General features: G+C 37.9%; 3 protein-coding genes across 3 annotated transcripts; 1 reads left to right on the plus strand and 2 right to left on the minus strand.

The window, feature by feature from the left end:
• Positions 1-718: 718 nt before the first annotated feature.
• On the plus strand, positions 719-4,850 carry LOC128231187 (uncharacterized). The gene is made up of 6 exons (XM_052943675.1): positions 719-852; positions 1,133-1,294; positions 2,448-2,535; positions 3,311-3,499; positions 3,702-3,828; positions 4,046-4,850. The coding sequence occupies exons 1-4, from the start codon at positions 844-846 to the stop codon at positions 3,496-3,498; spliced, it is 447 nt and encodes a 148-aa protein (XP_052799635.1). The 5' UTR covers positions 719-843; the 3' UTR covers position 3,499; positions 3,702-3,828; positions 4,046-4,850.
• A 791-nt stretch (positions 4,851-5,641) lies between these two features.
• Positions 5,642-6,852, minus strand: LOC128231185 (carbonyl reductase [NADPH] 1-like). The gene is made up of 2 exons (XM_052943673.1): positions 6,670-6,852; positions 5,642-6,552 (listed from the first exon to the last, which is right to left on the minus strand). The coding sequence occupies exon 2, from the start codon at positions 6,540-6,542 to the stop codon at positions 5,691-5,693; it is 852 nt and encodes a 283-aa protein (XP_052799633.1). The 5' UTR covers positions 6,543-6,552; positions 6,670-6,852; the 3' UTR covers positions 5,642-5,690.
• Positions 6,853-8,459: 1,607 nt separating this feature from the next.
• Positions 8,460-18,167, minus strand: LOC128231186 (U1 small nuclear ribonucleoprotein A-like). The gene is made up of 7 exons (XM_052943674.1): positions 18,118-18,167; positions 12,879-12,965; positions 12,263-12,435; positions 11,752-11,891; positions 10,455-10,525; positions 9,609-9,726; positions 8,460-9,292 (listed from the first exon to the last, which is right to left on the minus strand). Exons 2-7 carry the CDS (start codon positions 12,940-12,942, stop codon positions 9,133-9,135), a joined length of 726 nt encoding a protein of 241 aa, XP_052799634.1. The 5' UTR covers positions 12,943-12,965; positions 18,118-18,167; the 3' UTR covers positions 8,460-9,132.
• Positions 18,168-19,502: the final 1,335 nt, after the last annotated feature.

Genomic DNA, 19,502 nt, shown 5'->3' on the forward strand with positions numbered 1-19,502 from the left:
CCCTTGCAAGAGCACATTTTGTTTTGCTATATAGCATGTATAAATAGTTTAAACTCCTTCATATTCATTCATTTGTGGCCTCAACGTAATTTGAAAGAATGCTCCGTTGCCTTTGGCATTGACTTGGGCTAGTGATTGACACCAGTACATATATGTACTTGTAAATAATACTTTGATCATCCGATCAGGGTTAAGGGTCCGATAAGGGTTAAATTGAAATAAGCAAAGTCTCGAGTGCTCTGAGACGCGAAAGGAAGAGGTGGTGGGGGGGGGGGCTACCAGCTGGCGGTCACTGGCTCCCCTTGCTGCCACAACGATGTCCCCATGCGGATACCGGTCAGACATGACATGGCATCCTATGACAGCTTTATTGACTTCTTTTGTACCGAAATGTTCATCTATTCAGGCCTTTCATTATTATTAAATATTCCTGCGCTGCATGGATTGTCACATTATCAATATTGTAAAGCTGTCAAACATTTTGCCAATATCACCGACCAGTTGACTTGAAAATAGTTCCAACCATATACCGATATAATTAAATAAACTCGCATACATTTAACAATCCATTGCAAAATACGTTGACATTAAAATAAATCTAAAGATTAATATTGTATTTATTTTATGGCGTTTGATTCGATTTTTAATAATGAAACGCAACTTATTTATCGGGGACTATTTCGTGTCAGTTCGCCCATGGCGCGGTTTTCCGGATGAGTGTCAATCGAGACTGGCTATAAATTGGCCGGTATGGCCGTGTGAATTCAGTTTCAGTTTGACAGCTGAGAGGATTGCACGAAATAGAAGTGAAACAATCTAATTCCAGAAAGGATATTTTCAAAAATGGAAAAGGTAGTAAATGTGTTTTATACGAGTTAGTAATGCTGGTAGTGGTATAAGAAATGGCAGTTGTAGCGATCGATTATATTCATGGACTTCTCGTCTATCATTCTTAAAATGCACGTTGCCATTTGATTGAGTTAATTTGTTATTTTTTTAAGTGTGTACCTTACGGGCGATAAAAGGCTGAAATAGCTTGTATGAAAAGCTTAAGTTAGTTGCATTCAGCTTTATGGGAACAGTGTTGGGCACAAATTGGTATCATACATAATTTAAATGTTTTCCTTATTAGGTTAAAGAAGTTAAACTTACATCCACGAGAAAAGGCATATCATCTACGCAGATCGTTGCTAGGCAACATATGAAGAAGCACCTGCGGAGGATTCGGAACAAGGAATACCGCAGGTTACGTGCCATGGTGCCGGCCGTCGCCAAACAACAGAAAGTATCCAAGGTAATTATCAGACAACCGAAAAGTGATGAACTCTTTTGCATGAGAAAATAATTAGGGATGATAGGGAACTCTTGAAAATGATGTGTTTCTGTTTGAACTTCAATTTATTTGACGTGATTTGATTTTAATCGTACTTTGACAATTGCATCTAACAGTTCAAAAGACATGCTTTACGTTGAAACTTTCATGCAGTAGCATAATTGGTTAAGAGCCCATAATAGGACGACCAACAGCTGTTAGTGATTCTTCTTATACTGGAACATGATCGGCGCCAATGGCAGTGCCAAACACTATCATTGCACGCAATATGGATTTGCGTGTCATCTAAACCATTTCATACTAAATAATGGTCATAGATTGTAACTATCATGATATACCTTCGTATCATATACACCGTTAAGAAATGATATCGAATCACCAGGGGGAAGGAGCATCTAAAGATATAGGCTCAACAAACATGCAAGCCTGAAAGGCTTACACCTACCGCTGAATGTATTATGATTGGTTTAATGTGGACAATTTATCACGATTTGATGAGTTTAACACTCGAAGTGTTTTATTTAACTGGATATCAAGATGATAGTTCTCATATGTTGTCTCCCTAGGCGGGAAGATGATGTATGGATGAGGTGATATACTCCATATGTAGTTTCGAGGATGTGGTTTCGTCATGAGAGGCTCCATCTGTGTGCTGTCCGATGATAATACGCTGCTTATTGTCTTCCCGAGTATTGGGTCTCGTCATGGCCAGATGGCTTACATCACATGTCTTAACTTGGCGCGTTTTGTGGTCTATGTGCGGTTTATATATACCAACAAATCATGATGTATCACCTGAGACCGATACAACAGTTCCGCTTTTTATGTCTTTTTACGGAACATTTAAAAAAATTGTTTCAAAGTTCATTTGTAATGGAACATGATCGGCGCCAATGGCAGTGCCAAACACTATCATTTCACGCAATCATTTGCGTGTCATCTAAACCATTTCATACTAAATAATGGTCATTGGTTGTAAAAACTCATATTGTTATTAGATGATGAATTATATTCATTTAATTAGAATAACCATTAATAGGCGAGCGCCTTAGATACATTGTATAACCGAACACTTTCCGTACACGTTGTGAAATACGACTGTTTGCTTTTGCAGGTTGAGGTTATTGAGGAGGCGGTCCGCTACATTGACGAGCTGCATCGCGCCCTGGCCGCCCGCCTCGGACACACAGAAGCGCTCACTGGTATGTGCCACTATATATATGTGACTATATGTCAACGGTGTTTGATGTTCTCAATATCTGATAATCCATATACTAACTGATTGCTTATCCTTACGATGCATGAAGTACAAAAAAACCCTCTGAAACTCTACCAATACATCTTGAAATTAAAATACAATGTACTGATTATTTCTTTAGCATATGTCAAATAGTTCTTATGCACAGACCAAAGTCGTTAAGTTGGCCACTCAGATAGGGGCCGCACGACCCCTATTTCTCTCTTGACTGGACAAGAACCGGATTTCGGTAGCAGCATGTGCGCTAAACCCGTCCTGGCCATATGCTCTGTGTAAACCACAGGGAGAACATTGTATTCTTCGCAGACTCGAAAAAGAATGCTTAAGGGCTTAAATTTTCATCAAGTTCCCTTTCGGAAATCGTAAATCAGACATCAAAGTATTGTAACGCCAAAGTTTATGACATTCGTTTGAAATAATATTAACATTCATATTAACCGCGATGAGACAGGCATGCGCAAAGCGTGGCACGTGTCACTGGCGCGCGTCGTATTCGATGCCATATGGCTCGCTTGATTTGACAGAAATCCAATAGCAATAATTGCTGTTGTTAGAAGGAATCTCAGCAAATAAAATAATTCATGACACAAATCAATAGCTTTTTTTTTACAAGTAACATGCTTTTATAAAGATAATAAAATCCGCTATACTCAAGCAAGGCCGACATAATATACTATGCAGGTATTACTTATTAATAGTTTTCATTTGATCTATTGTAGGCGACAGAGGGAGTACATGTACCGAAAATGACACGCTGAAGGAGTTTGTACACAATTTTATTCCCGCGGACTTCTTCCGGCGACGGGTAGCAGTGCCAATGGTGGTCCAGGAATATGAGAAACAGCAGCGGGTGCCGTCCTATCTGACACAAAACCACGGCAAGCCGCGCCCTGCCAAGTTTGTCTAGGGTAGGTGGCGAGTTTCATTTATCTAAGCTAGTATTTTAATAGTCAAATAAACAATTGTATATCATTTGAATAAACATTTAATCACCAAAATGCGAGTAAATCATTTATCAAGCGTTGTTATAAATAATAATATATATGATGTAAAATGTCACAAAACATTTTTTTGTCTTATAAAAATGTTGAGCTATGTTTTTTTTTGTAGACGATGACGAAGCCTTATGATGTACTGAAGCACAACTGTGATACAATATATGTTTGAGGTCATCGCTTTCCTGAGCCCTTACGAGCCATCATATATGGAGTAATCGGAGGTCCCGTCTTGCTTTATGGTTCGAGTCTATATATATATACCATATGTTCAAATAAGTATTATCATAATTTAAAGTCTTACTTATCTATATTTTCCTAGTCTAGTGTTGTTGTTTTTTATATACGAACACATTTAAATATATTCGTCAGTTAAGCATTTTAGAGAATACACACTTATATTTAAATGTTTCAAACGGTGCGGTTATTGAATGATTTATTGTTTCTTTGTTTTGTTAGATGGCGTCAAAACGTGACCCGTCCAGGCGAGAAACGACGTCCGGCCACTGACCAGATCCCCATGCACTTACCAGATCTCCACTGACCTGTTCTCCGCTCACTGACAAGTTCTCCACTCACTGACAAGTTCTCCATTCACTGACCAGTTTTCAATTGACCAGTTCTCCGCTTACTGACCAGTTCTCCGCTCACTGACCAGTTCTCCGCTCATTGACAAGTTCTCCATTCACTGACCAGTTTTCAATTGACCAGTTCTCCGCTCACTGACAAGTTCTCAACTCACTGACAAGTGACCAGTTTTAAATTGACCAGTTCTCCGCTCACTGACCAGTTCTCCGCTCACTGACAAGTTCTCCGCTCACTGACGGTGACCAGTTCTCCCCTCACTGACCTGTTTTCAATTGACCAGTTCTCCGCACACTGACCAGTTCTCCGCTTATTGACAAGTTCTCAGCTCACTGACGGTGACCAGTTCTCCGCTCACTGGCAAGTTCTCCTATCACTGACCAGTTCTCCGCTCACTGACAGTTTCTCCACTACCTGGCCAGATTAGTTCTCCAATAACTGACCACACTGCAGATCCGTTAAGACTGTGATAGCTGTAAATATACTTGTATATATGTGTTACAGAAACTATGCCTGAACATATTGTACATGTTCGCTGCAATGATTTATATATTCTCAATGAATAAAAGAATTCAAACTAAATGTGGTTGCTGCTTTTTTATTTTAGATACGTAGGAATCGTTGAAATTTACTTTGATACTAAATATGAAGTGAAGCAGTCATCAACTGAGATAATGGTGTAGTTGTATAGATGTCCGCCTCCCATCCAAGAAGTTTAAGGTTTGATCCCCACTAGGGGTGGTTTCTCATGGCCTCGCAAAATGGACATCAGTTTCGGTTTCTTCCAGGGAAACGAACTCGAGAGTAATTCCATACGCTTTCAGCTTTCGCCACAATTAAGATTAGAGAAATAAGTATAAACTTAATTAGTAACGTAGTTAATCTACGGACCAAGCTGTCGTCTGTTTAAGCTTAACTGCACCAAGGTTGGCGTCAACATTCAATTGTACCAATCGTAATAATTCATGGATGAAATTTAATCTTCCACTTTCCACTTTGTGTGATGGTTATTTAAAATTCCTTTACAGTCAAATTCACTGAATAAAATGCAAATGCGCCATATGTGATGAGATCGAATTAATAGTTTGGACATGGGAACGATTTTTATAACAATCCGATTTATTTACACAAGATTCGTTTTTAAGAGCCCACAAGTGGTCAAATATTGACTTCAAAGGGCTTAAGAGAAGGGCCGTGAGAAAGTTAAAAGTGCAATATCGGAGATCCCTACGTTTATAAGAGGACATTAAAAATGACAGGCAACAGATGAATCGGTTTTTGAGAGAATACACATATTTTAACCCGACGATAACCATTATAAAAGACAAGTTTGTGGTCAATACACGCCATACCTCAGAACATCTTCTCTAGTGAACGAACCCGGCACTGTTAAACTAACGGCGAATTTGTCGAGAAATCTTCCCTTTTTAAATGTCGCGAAGCTGCGGTTTGTAAAACAATAAGGACATTCAATATAATTTATTTACATAGAAATGAAATCATTAATGATGATCGATTATTATTCATTCTTGACTATCTGTCTTTTATTAATTATGTTCCCGTTGGGTGAATCGGTACCACACGGCAACAGGGCGAGCCAGGCGATATCGACCGCTGCCTCTTCCGGGGACCGGGCTACCACTCCACCGAGGCAGCCATTCTCGTCCAGGTGTGTCTCCATCTGCTCTGTCCGCGTCCAGCCCGGGCAGCCCGCGTTGACCAGGATGTTCCGCCGACAATCTGCTCGCAGGTCCCGCGCAATCACGTACACGAGCGCGTTCTGTAGCACGCTGACTGCCTCCAGTATTCGGTCCGGCCACCCGTATTCCGCCCACACATTTGACTTCACAGCTGATAAATACTTGTCAGCAAGTTTATCCAACTCAAACATAGTCACTTTATTTAAGTCAATTTCTTTCCTTATCTTGTCACCGAGACTGCTTAGAACACCTAGCTCACTAGAAACGACAATGACACGTGCATGTGGTCTGAGGAGCGGCAAAAAGTACCGCATGAGGCTCATAGTGCCCTTGAAATTCGTGTTGACGGTGAGCTCCGCCTGGCGGTAGATGGAGAGGGGCGTGTCCTTGGGGAACACGGTGCCCGCGTTACTGACGAGCACGTCCACGCCGCGGTAGGTCTCCGTAATAAAGTCAAGGAACATACGGATACTGGCCGACTGGGTGACATCCAGCTCGTGCCATATGGGCTTCAGGCCCTCCCGCGTCAGCTGTGCACATGCACGTCGGCCCCTCGCCGTGTCCTTGCCTGTCACGATCACGTCACCAGGGAACTGCTGGAGCAACAGCCTCGCTACCTGGTAACCTATTCCGCGGTTTGCACCAGTTACTATTGCAACCTTTTTCCCCATTCTGTATTACCTAAATAGAAAGATAGTCTTTTATACAAGAAAGTAAATTGAGCATTTAACTGACAATGTGTTTACTTATTCAAATAATTACATTCACTAGAAATACAAAATATTACACCATAAATACCTTCTATTTATGATCCTCGTTTAATGTACATATGTAAGAACATAGTGCCTGATCGAGTATTGATCGATCCCTATATATTAAGTGTAAACGATTGGCGTTAAACCTCCGATCTACAAGAAAACAAACAGATCAGAATATTGGTTTTCTCAGAGAGCTTTAAAAGTAAACATTGTTTACCCTGGTAGTTGTATAAACATGTATAATTATGCAAATCTATTTTAAGTTTTCGAAATTCTTTAGAGAATATCTTCAGCGTTATGCTCGAGTCAATGTTATTGTAAACATTTAACCACATTTATATACCATCCAGTGATTGTCTAAATCACTGCACATATTACACGTTCTTGCTATTTTCACTTTTATGTCCCATCGTCATGACCTAGGCTCCATGTGAGTCTGAATTTATATCTAAATTCATAAAGTTCTGTTGAACAGTATTAAATAACTTTGTTTTCAGCCGAAAACTGACCTTTCGCCTTGACAGGATCATGTAGAAATGAATGCTTTATACAACGAACGAATTAGAAACAAGGGCCATAACTCTGCTGGGCACAGACGCAAATAAACCCGCTGGGCCGGTATTCATATAACATTAAGTAATTTCTAAAGTCGATTTCCTTAAATTTTCAGTCAAATTTAAGCTAAAAAGTAAAATTGTTTTCAACATAAAAGTGTATATATCACATAAAAATTAATGAAATTAAGTATTTTCGATAGATTTTTGTTATTATATCATATGGCCAGTGAGATACTTAACTTCGGAAAACGACTTAGTATAGGAAAATACTTAAGATGTTTTATTTTACCGGTCCTGATATTATATTTACGTACTGGTTATCACGCCTCAGAAAGTTATCAAGATAGGGACAACACAAAATCCCATGCTTTATATTATGCAATTCTAAACAAAGTAAAGGGCCTTGAACCTTTGTTTTATCGGAGGAGCCACACACTTTATACCCCTGCAACCAATCGTACAATGCCTAGGCAAGTTATCCAACGGCTATCTATTGGCTAGTTGGCACATTGAAATACTTAGTAGTTTGATTGGTCAATAGTAATTATTTTATAATATTGGCCAATGTATGTTTTGAGCAAAATGACCACACCAAAACTAACAAGTCTTATTGCTGCAGGTGCACAACTTTACATTCCTGTCAAGTTTCATCACTGGCCCTCATACTGTTGGGATATGTATGTGCGACACAAGATTGTTTGCGAATCTTTCAGAAGGTCAAGGGCCCCGGGTCTGGATCAAGCAACACAGTGCACAACTTCTCATTCAGTTTTTGTTTTGTGACGCTGGCTCATATATTTTTGGAGATACACGCAAAAGGATACGTCTCATCACACTGGTTAACCCTTGGAAATGACACGCGGCACAGGCGTTGTTGAATCAAGGCAAATGGTCATTCGGCACTTAAATGACAAAGTAACACATACAAACTTCGTCAACGTATGTGAATCTGGCTTCCAAAAACTACCACAACTCTTCATTTAGAGGATGCAGCCACACACAACACCCCTGGTGCACATACTTCCTGTACACTTTCATCACACGGACCAGATACACGCGACACAAGAGTGCATTCTAAGACAAGGGTCATTACTCTGATCTTATTTGGCAAAGATGCACATCTTCACTTGCTGCTTAGCACGTGTCATCACTATGGATATTATTCTTTTTAAGATACATGCCACACAAGACTGAGTTGGATGGACAGTCAACCATTCCAAAAGTAGTCTCCCTTCAGACATAATACTAGTATACAGATTCAGAACACAATAAGAATGGTTGCAGTTTTATTTCCAGCGTATGTGGTACAAGATGAACACCAAACACATTCAAAGTTATTTTCAGCCCTGTTGTGCAATGGGCAAACGACCCTTTAACGTGCAATGGGCGTCTTTAAACAAATACTGAAAGACTTACCCTTGCTAAAAAAGATCAACATTATAATTAACATAAGCCATGTCGTGCAATGCAGGCGTCTGCTAACGTGTCATTGGCCAGTAGAATCACAACTTTTCAATGAATGCATGAAAATGATGGCAGTGCGACATTGACCAAGGAGCGCTGAAGGAAGTCATAGTGGCTCTCTCCATCAGTTGATTAGTTTACTCAAAACAAACATTATTCTTAATTGAAATAAAACTCATCAAATTGAAGAACACTGAACTTAGTAGCAGGAGTACATGGTCAAACAATTAAATCAGAATTGCCTTTACTGGCTATAAAATGCAAACTGATCCTGAGCTGGAGAGTTCCTTTAATGACTGTACTGGTATGCAGCTTCTCTGTGCAATGGTCTTGACACATGTTTGAATAGCAAATGCATTACCAAATATTGATAACATAGGAAATCATAGAGATATGCGAGCTACCTACAAAAATGTAAAAAGAAAGTATATGATGAAGAATGGCATTAATATTTCACTGAAATGGTGATGACCAAGCATGATCTACTTCTTTGCAAATGAGATTTTCATAGCATTTGAAGGCGTAATCTTGAATCCCTGCAGAGCATCCTTGGCTGCGGCAGACTGTGTCTCAGTCTCAAACTCCACAAAGGCGATGTCGTGGCGACCGGGGACTAACCGAACCTCCTTGAAACCGGGGAACCTGAACAAAAAAACAGGAATCATTCACTTTACTAAATGAGCCAATATTACAGGCAAGAAAATGAAATGGATATAACCAAACCATCAAGGTCTTTGGGCAAATTAGAAGGAAAAGGTTTTTTAAATGCAAAAAGTGCGAAAAAAGTGTTCTTTATATATCAATTTAAGACCATATTTTTTCTACCTGAACATTCTTTTTGATATCTTAAACACTGCAGTCATTGCCAATATCCATCTCTACTTTTAAATTTAAAAGGTGGTCTAATTATTCCAGTACAACAAGCAACAGAAAAAAATAGCAAGTAGCAAATGCATACTGGTTGAAGAGCATTGAGAGCATCATCTCGTTGGTCTCCTCCGGGAGGTTGGTGAGGAAGAGGATCTGGTTTGGGGGCTGTTCTGGAATGCTGGTTGGGGCAACCGGCGCACCACCAGCTGCAACATACATACACCAAGTGTTACATGCAAAGTTGTTCAGTCTCAATTCTCTTTATGCAACTGCAGTTGTTTTCAATGAAATAAATACAACAAGGGGCTATGCAATACGCCACATTATTGCCAGATTTTCATTTTGACAATGGCTTTTTTATAACAGGATGAATGATTCGTGGGAAGTTATGTTGTTTTTTTTACTACCATTCATTGTATAGTTTTGAGCATAGGTAAAAAATTTGTCATGGATACAAATATTTTGAACAGAAGTCATGAAGGTAGAATAAAAGATGAAATTCTTCATTGGGTTTAGTGTTTAACTGTATTGAAAGTGAATAAGGTTTTTGTCAAGTTTTATGAAAAATTTATTAAAAATGTTATTGAATTATTGACAGGGACCCCAAAGATTAGATCTTAGTGACCTAGCTTTTGAACTGAGGTGACCCATATTTATAATTGTTCAAAACAACTTGCAGACAAGAATCTGACCAGGTTTCATAATTGGATTGTAACAATTACAAACTATTGCATTTATGACAAAGAATACAAACTTTAACGCAGAATTATATAAAAATAAAGCAAAATTCATAATAACATATGCCTGCCTGGTTGTTGCCATTCTATAACCAGTAATTTTTCATTGAAAATCAAACTTAAAGCAATTTTAATTCAGTCATATCAACTAAGTAAGTATTGTGGCACATACCACAATGGTGATAAAACTTTAATACCTGGGACATCCGCAGGCTGTTGAACAACAGGCTGGACTGGCTGGCGGGCTTGCTCCTTCGCAGCTCGCTCCCTGAAGACAAAACAGCATACCATCATACCAAGTCCAAACATTATGTTTTTCACTTACACAAACAGGGTTATGTACTTGCATAACAATGTCAACATTTTAGGAATGATACTTTATCTTGAATTGAATATCAAAGGTCTGGGAAAAAATCAATGAATTAGGTACATTTTAATACTAAAGCATACATAATTGCATAGGAGAACAAGAAACACTGAAATGTGACAAAACAAATTTCAATGATTGAAGAACTTCAGCCTTCATTTTGTGATTCATTTTCAACTGTTTTCTTTTCTTAAGTAACAGTAACCTCGACCCTAGGGGCCCCAAGATGCAATCACATGAAGTCCTCCATAAACTCTTCCTTTGGTTAAAGTCTGGTTATCTATATTTTTGTAACAGCGACCTTATCCTTGACACTTAGGACCTAAAACGCAATCCCATAAAAGGTTTCCATAAAATCTTTCTATAAACCAAGGTTGATCGCAATTTGTCAACCCTAAAACGAAGTTATTCAGTACTAACCATTTGTCTGTTTTTAGTAATAGTGACCTTGACACTAAGGGCCTCAAATGCATACCTTGAAAGGTCTCCAAGAACTCTTACTATATACCAAGTTTGGTAGCAATATGTCAATCCGTACTAAAGATATCCAGTTCTTACCGTTCCACTACTTTTCGTAACAGTGACCTTGACCCTAGGGACCCAAACACCATCCCATGAAAGGTCCCCACAAACTCTTCCTTTCATGTACCAAGTTGTGTCACTATATGACTAAGTGTACTACAATTATACGATACCATAGGTAAGTTTGACAAGGCCAGCCAAGGCTGTATTCGTATGAATACATGAAGATCATCAATGCTGAAAAGATGCCGCAAGTGACACAATTTAAGAACTGAATCGCTGAAAACAAATTTCTATTTTCTTTTATGTTGATCTTGATCTTTGACAGAACAGACTCAAAAGCAATCCCAGGAGAGCTCTCCACATGTTTTTACTTTACACACATAGTTTGGTGTCTATATGATGACCGAGTTTTTCACTGGAAACCACTAGCATGTCAATCGACTGCCTGCCCAATGACAAATCATTTAATTTTGTTGATAACCCGGTTAACAAAGTGGTATATAGGACAAATACGCCACAAAGTGTTTATACGCAACAAAGTGTTTTGTTTTTCTTCTTCATACTAAAAAGTTCAGTATGTAGATAAGTATTAGCACTGTTACCTAGCAGCATTCGCCTGTCCACGCTTCCTCTTCTTGCTCTCCGCCTGGGCCTCCTCTTCCTTCTTCTTCTTTGGCCGCTCAACGAATGTACCCTTCATCTTTGCTACCATGTCAGAGTCCTTCTTAGAATACTGGATCCTCTAAACCCGAAAAAAACAACAATTCACTCTGAAGGAAACATGCAATACATCAACTTTGAGTTCATTGGTATTATTGACACATGGAGTAACTGGTTTAGAACAGTTTTACACAAATTGATGACATCAAATTCAATACTAAAAATTAATAATGTACAGCTAAATGGTAGGTTAAGTACAACCTAGTTTTAACAGAAGCATTTATTTTAACTAAAACTAGAAGCATGTAGTTTTGAGAGCATGGTTTTTGAAAACAGATGTCTCCATTACTCCTGAACAATCCCTTGTTGGATAACGGGCAACTCACAGAAAATTACGTTTCACACCTCCTAATCAACGAGGCCTTTTAACATTAATTCTAGCACAAACATTACCATAGGTTTGTCATAAAAGGGGAAGCCTTGCATGGACCGTAGTGCGTTTGTACTACTATTGATATCCTTGAAAATGACAAATGCCTGGCCTCGCATTTTTAGTGTCTTCAGCGCCACTATGTCCAAGATTTGGCCAAACTGGGAAAAAATGGCATATAGAGACTTCTTCAACTCTGAAAAACACAATTCAGCAAAGCTTTCAGATTAAGGGTAACTGATTTGTTTTATTTTTTACTTTGTAATTTCAAAAACATGTTGATTATGGCATATTTTACTTTTTTTTAAATATATTCATGCAACAGGGATGCACAACTAAAACATACCAGATGTACATGCAAATGTGTTAACAGTGTTCAAAATAAGCACAAGCCCTGCACTGGTAAAACTCTGGATTTTATATAGCAGGGCTTGATGAATTATTTGACGGCAAGCCTACGAGTGTACCTAGTATGGATTCATACTTGGTCATCAAAAAGTCTAATTTTAATTGTTGATGAAGTGAAATGTCTATACTTGAACATATTTAAAGGACAAATACATAATATTCATATTTGAATTTGAATTTCTCTCAAGCCAACAACCATCATACAAGTACTATTATTTAACTTTAACTTACCATCTTTCTTAATTTTTTCATTTAAATTGTTGATGTATATCGTGTGGTTTGGTCTGATGTCCATAATGAGATGTCAATGTAAAGATCCTGCAATAAGACAAAACAATATGTCAAATAAATTATATAAAACACAATATGCATTGACTTTTAGGTTTGAAAATGCTATAATTCAATTGGATACGATGTGTCACCTGCTGAGCGCCCAATCACTGTCAAACTGTGACCCAAAAATTTAAAACAAAAGGGCAATAATGACCCTATCTTGTTGACGAGTACACTACTGTCTAAAGTAGACCGTTACTGATTTGAACGTATACTTCAGGTTTCGAATTTGGACTTCGTATCTGATGCGACTGATTATAGTTAAGACCAAATGGTTCTGCAAGTGATTGTTGCTCTTTAGTCTCCATATCATGTGTTTATTGGGTTTTCCCGAATACTGAGGTAAATTTCTGAGGTTAAATTTAGGATTGTTGTTGACACATGTACACCAATAGATCTACGATTTTACAAATGATGATATAATTTGCAGACAAATTTGTTGGATTTATCATCATTTTTTTCTTTCTAGAAGGCTTGATAAATTCAAGCGTATAAAAAATAATTATGTTAAACTGACTGTCTTTGGTAACAGGGTCTGGGGACAAACAAAATCGCCAACTTTAGGACCTTCATTGTTATGGATGCATGAATGAAAAAGAAGCTGCAATCTATGTACAGTTATGATTAATGTCTTCAAATGCGAGTGTGATTTGTCATTCTACAAGTGCAGTGGTCGAAATTAGCACTAGTTGGACAGCAAAAAAATAGTAGCCAGACTTGCTAGTGACAAAAATAATTCCTACTTTCACTTTTGTACCGGCCAAAACCGCTTAAATCAATGTGATGGTTCCTACTTTCACTTAAGTAAACTACTATTGACTTTTGAAAAATTATCAGGGATTTTAAGAAGTTAACATTTGAAAAATATTTGATTATAGTTCCCATTTACTATTTTTTACTATTTAAACTTACCCCCTGGGTACACAAATTGGGGGTAAAATGCAATTTTGGGGGGTAAGAAATAAATATTTTATTAAGTCTATTGTCTACAGGTTACATTTCTGAACTGCCCTTTGGAGGACTTCATCCAAGTCTGTCCCATGTTGTTTCATGCAATAGTCGATTGTCATCCTGTTTTCAACATTTTTGACCAGATGCCTGCTTGTATTCTGGGATGAAAATCCCCTTTCACAAGGCACAGATGTAAGGGGTACTCCGTACTGTCATCAGTATTGATGCCATCGACATTTTGAATGCAGACAGAATTCCTGTGTGTAGACTGGTTACAATGTTTCACACATTTTGCCAGGCGTAAAAACTTATAACCCGTCTACATTGTAATGACGTCGACGAGCAGAATCTGCGGTTTAGCCAATTGATGGGACTAGATAGCATTTGTCTATTTTTAGAACGCGGTATGAGATTCCAACAAAATTAATATTCGCCCCAATGATTTTCAGGCGCGCGTAATCTTGTACTGGGTGAAAAATGAATGCGTGATTTTTTACTTTTTTGCGTGATTTACCTAATATTTTACGTCAGTGGGAACTCTGACTTCAGCTAGTGAATTTTCATTCGGGCCAGTAAACATTTGTGGTTTACTAGCCGGACTTGCTTGTGATTTTAATTTCTGATTAATTTCTTTCATTGTGATCTTAATTTTTACGACTGCAAGTGAGTACTTAAACAGGCAAAATAAAAGCAAGTGCATAAAATAGCTGAATTCATGAAATCCAACAAGAAGCCCATTTCATAAAACAACAAAGACAAAATAATGGCGACACGACGCTCTGCTCATTCATCATGATAGAAGTACAGGAGTGGGAAGGGTCTAAAAATTTCTACTGGCGTTATCAGCTACTATACTTTTTTTTTTCTTCTTTAAGTGATTTTCTGCATGAAACAGACAGGTTGTAATTGTTTCAACACAATGTATCTCTTCTGTGTGTGCCATAGCTAACAGTTTGTTGCTTCTTTGTAAGCAAGGCATAAGATGTTACTTCATTTGTTCTATATATTCCTCAATCAGGCAATAATTGCCAGATCAACAATATTGCCAAACTAGACAAGTTTCACCAGCCTGTTAAAACCTGTAGTTCAAAAACACAAAAAAAACTGATTTTAAGTACACAAATAAAATAGCGTCGAGACCATAGGTGACATCAATGCCTTAATACCAGTGCGAGACAAAACAGGAATCCAGTGGATTTCATTTTTAGAAGTAAGATCAACTGGATTCCTAATTTGTCAAATAAAATACTAAATGAACTCTGCATTGTCAGGGATGTGATTGACCTGGCAGCTGGAGGGGCTGGGCTGAAACCATTTCGGCCATGGGTTCTTGGGGCGCTCTTGGGGTTTTGTCAAAAGCACACTGCCGTAGTAGAAAAACTGACTTTTAAAAAGCTCTTTTGAGGGCTCTCCTGACTTCAAATTTGAAGCAAACTGAGATATTAACTCTAACAACCAAAGGAACCAAATAACTTTTTTAATCAACCAGGGGGTCCCCGGGGCCATTAGATCCGCGGATTTCCACGAATCCACACACAATTCACATACCTGAATGTGATGTCACTTAAACAAATGTACCTGTGAGACTTTATTGGTTGACATTAGTCTAAAATAATAGACATGTTATACGGGATTCATTCAATTCCTAACGTCTTAACGGGTTTGTGCAAAAACTGGGTGGGTTTGAAAAATATTGAAATTGTATTTAGTGAAGTATTTTAGGTTTGAAATGGATAATAAAGGTTTACAGTGCTCCAGCTAGCCCGTTTTTCAATGGCGCAGCGCCCGTGCCCCTTTTCTTACCGCCCTGCCCCTTTTTTGAGTACTGCCCTTTTCACAAATGCTCTATTAGCGCTAATTATCCCGTTAGTGCCCTTTTTACTATTGAAATCATTATCAAAGATCGGCAGCCGCTGTCATAATTGAGTCAAATTACGTAATATTTATGATAATAGTGTTCCCGCTAGGTGTCACCATGCTGCCCCATTGCCGACTGCTTAAAATATGCCGTACTGCCCTTTTATCTTCCCATGTGCCTTGTCCAAGTCATATGACAGCTATTTGTGTAGTGAGCAGACGACATGTGTTTTCATAACCGGTCATCTTTTAATCCGATAATTAGGAAAAGCCAAATAGGGAACATCGTCAGGAGGCGGAGCTATTGAAAACCAGCCAATCAGAATTAGTTCGTAAAATGCGATAGAAAATGTGAGGGGATGGTGAAAAATGTTGTCAAGCACAATTAAATATTTTTAAATAATTGTTTATTGTATTGTACAGACGAGACTCGCCATTTTAAACAGTGTTGATTTGAAGCAGACGGTCACTGCCGATTTATGAACACAGGAAAAGTGGCGCTAACACAATCAAATACATCACTTATTCAGTAAATGTTTTGAAAGTTTATTTGTAAAATATTGATGATGAAAATTTCTTTGTAACCCACAAAAATATGTTGATGCTTTATCTAGTGTTTACCTATCATGTCCACGATCTTGTCAAAATTCGCCGAAACCGCCATTTTGTCAGACCGAATTTAGGAGTTATTTTATCAATGTTTTATGTTTTATAAGTGACTTTTTAAGAAAGGGCAGTGATTTTAATTGTCATTTTATTCTAAAACATGAGCATATTAAACATTATTTTACCAAAGACAATTAAATAACAGTCAGGCTGAATGTAACATTCGTACTCAATCCTGAACGTACCAAATTAAGATTCGTCCCTTACATAATTTGTTTTTTTGTGTATTTATTTATTTGATTTCTTCAAATGTTTAACTGTCTTTGTTTTTTTCTTCATTTTACATGATTTTTAGGAGAAATATGTGACATTGCACTAAAGAAGACTCCAGTCAAGTACAATCACACTATACCACAGACAATAAGACAAATTTTAATTTTGATATTAAAACACACCCTTCTAAATTTTGAGAAAAAGCCCCATTTTGTTCAAGTCTGAAAATCATGGAAAATGATTTAAAATGAGTATGAAAACAAAACAAATTCTAGGGTGAGACCCCCCCCCCCCCCAGAAAAAAACCCTTGTGACAGGGGTGGACCCCTCCCACAACCACCCCCCAATCGCCCCTACACGACTCATGTAGCTTGCCCTTTTCAAAACTCCACCCTGCCCTTTTCAAATCCTGGCTGGAGCACTGGTTTATATTCATATTTTACCATTGTAAGTTCAAAGCTATTTTGCACAAAAACAAGCATGAAACACATGATCTACGTTTCCAATTAAACGAAACTTGAGTGACACAGACAACAATTATGCCAAGCGAAACAACTCGACCCAATTGTAATAACTCGGCCACCTCCAACAAGCTTCGTGATAGACTTTGTGATAGACCTCGTAAATACAATCGTAACAACTCGGCCATGACCGAAGTGCTCCAATTGTTGTAAAACTGTGAACTGCAGCCTTGCGTTATGTTTTGACAGAATGAAATGAAGAAAACCGCATCAAACTCATAACTATTCGTTGGATATTTATTTTATGTGTACAGAACTAATATAAGATAACATAATCTAGTAATATTTCTTGTTTTTATGATATTTTATGGACTCAATATGCTATAACCCAAATCCCGATCGGAACAACTACCCACTTTTGGTACAAAATAATTTGTATGTGAAGGATTTGTCTTATCAAAAATCGTCAAAAAAATCTGTCAACATACAATTATTTGGACTAGGTTGACATATACTGATGAACGAGCTCTACTGGAAGAGGTTTGTATATTAAAGAAAGGTTTATCGATATGTTGAGTTTGACACTAAGCCGAAATGGGCCGGATACTTCTAGTTGCCATTTTCATAGTGTCATGACTTTCGGACACATATTGACCGGACAGTCGGACCGATTGTGCAAAATCTAGAATACCGGACCTGACAGAAGACCGGTACGCGTAAAAACACGCACACTTACGTGAACACTTCTTGTATAAAAAATGGAAACAAAGTACATTAAATAGTGATGTTCGACTACATATTAGAATTTTTAGACTTTCCATGGAATAACAGATGAATCACCTTTCTAAATTCTTAACATACAAAGGTAAATCCAAACAAAAACAAAACAGTAATTTTAATCAAAGATCCGTGAGCATATACTACCAGATTGAAAACGTTATTTTGGCTCACGGCAAGTGATTGACTTGATAGAATCTTGTATTTCTTACCAACTTTGAAAGACGTTTTTTCTTTAAACCGGAAGTGAAAATAAACAAAGATAAAAATAGGCAACGGTTACATTTCACTATTTTTACAGTGACTTGTTGTATAGATCTACAACCTCGGCAAATGCTTTTCTGAAACATTTTTAGAAGACACTTGACAACTTCTCCATAACCACTTTTGTATCGAAAACGATCAATTGTCTGCCAATTATGAATTTTCCAAAAGATATATATTTTGTTGTTTTGACATACGATTCAAAAGGAATTTTGGCACTGCATTGAAAATGCAGTTACTTGCAAGGGCGGCCCCAGGAATTGACGATATAGGGGCGTAATTTAGGGGCACAACCCTTTGATATTTGCCCCCCCCCCTCCTCGAACTGAAATTTAAATGGTATAAAATGTTGGCCGGGGGTTTGGGTATATTCACCACCCCAGAATTGTTTTACCAATCCCTAGCCCGAAATGGTGCATTTAGAGTGTATGTTCAATTATTATTTTTTTCTCCGATGTTGACATAAAAACTAAACTTGAACTTTGAACCTCTGTGTAATCAATTTTAAATTGTTTTGTAAAAATGTGTAACCAAGGCTATAGAATGTGTATACACACAGAGAGAAAACACCAAATATCGAAAATTTCTTCTTGTCACGACACCAGCGGTTTCAGATTGCAAATTGTCAATGTGAACTTTTAATATTGAAGAAGAATTATTCAAAGAATATATCAGAACGTACACTTTAAGGCTTAAGAGACATACAATGAATAGGGCTTACATTTGCGAAAATGGGGTAAGTGGTTGGCGAATATGCGGCAAATGGCTGGAATGTCATGTTACAATGCTGCGCCTCGTCAGACACATGTCGCATTTTGGCCACCCACTTTGTGCCTTATCGTATGCATGCCGAGCCGGGTCAACTCTGCCCAGTTACAATTTCAGCCTGGTTTATTCGGACTACTTTTGAAAAGGAGCGTACTTGTGGCCGGGATGTCGGGTCAACTCGGTCGAATGACCTTTTCGGCATATATTCTGAAAGGAAGCGTGCCTGTGGAATGCCGATGTTGGTATTGTGTTGTTCATTCCTAATTTTTAAGTGATCCATATTTCTTCAAAGGGTACCTCATGACCAATTTTAAACATAACTTGACCAATAATTACCATGATATGGTTCTAGACAAGATTTTTCCAATATTTGACCTAGTGAACTAATTTTCGATCAAATGTGACCCAGTTTTATTTACGACCAAGAGTTCATCAAGGAAAACATTCTGATTAAGTTTAATGAATATTTGACCATGTATTATGCCTCTAGTATGTTCCAAAGATTTTTCTAAGATTTGACCTAGTTTTTGACCCCAAGTGACCCACTTTTAAAAGTGGTTAAGAT

This window comes from Mya arenaria, chromosome 4 (genome assembly GCF_026914265.1).
Source record: "Mya arenaria isolate MELC-2E11 chromosome 4, ASM2691426v1".
In the NCBI taxonomy this organism is placed as follows: Eukaryota; Metazoa; Mollusca; class Bivalvia; order Myida; family Myidae; genus Mya; species Mya arenaria.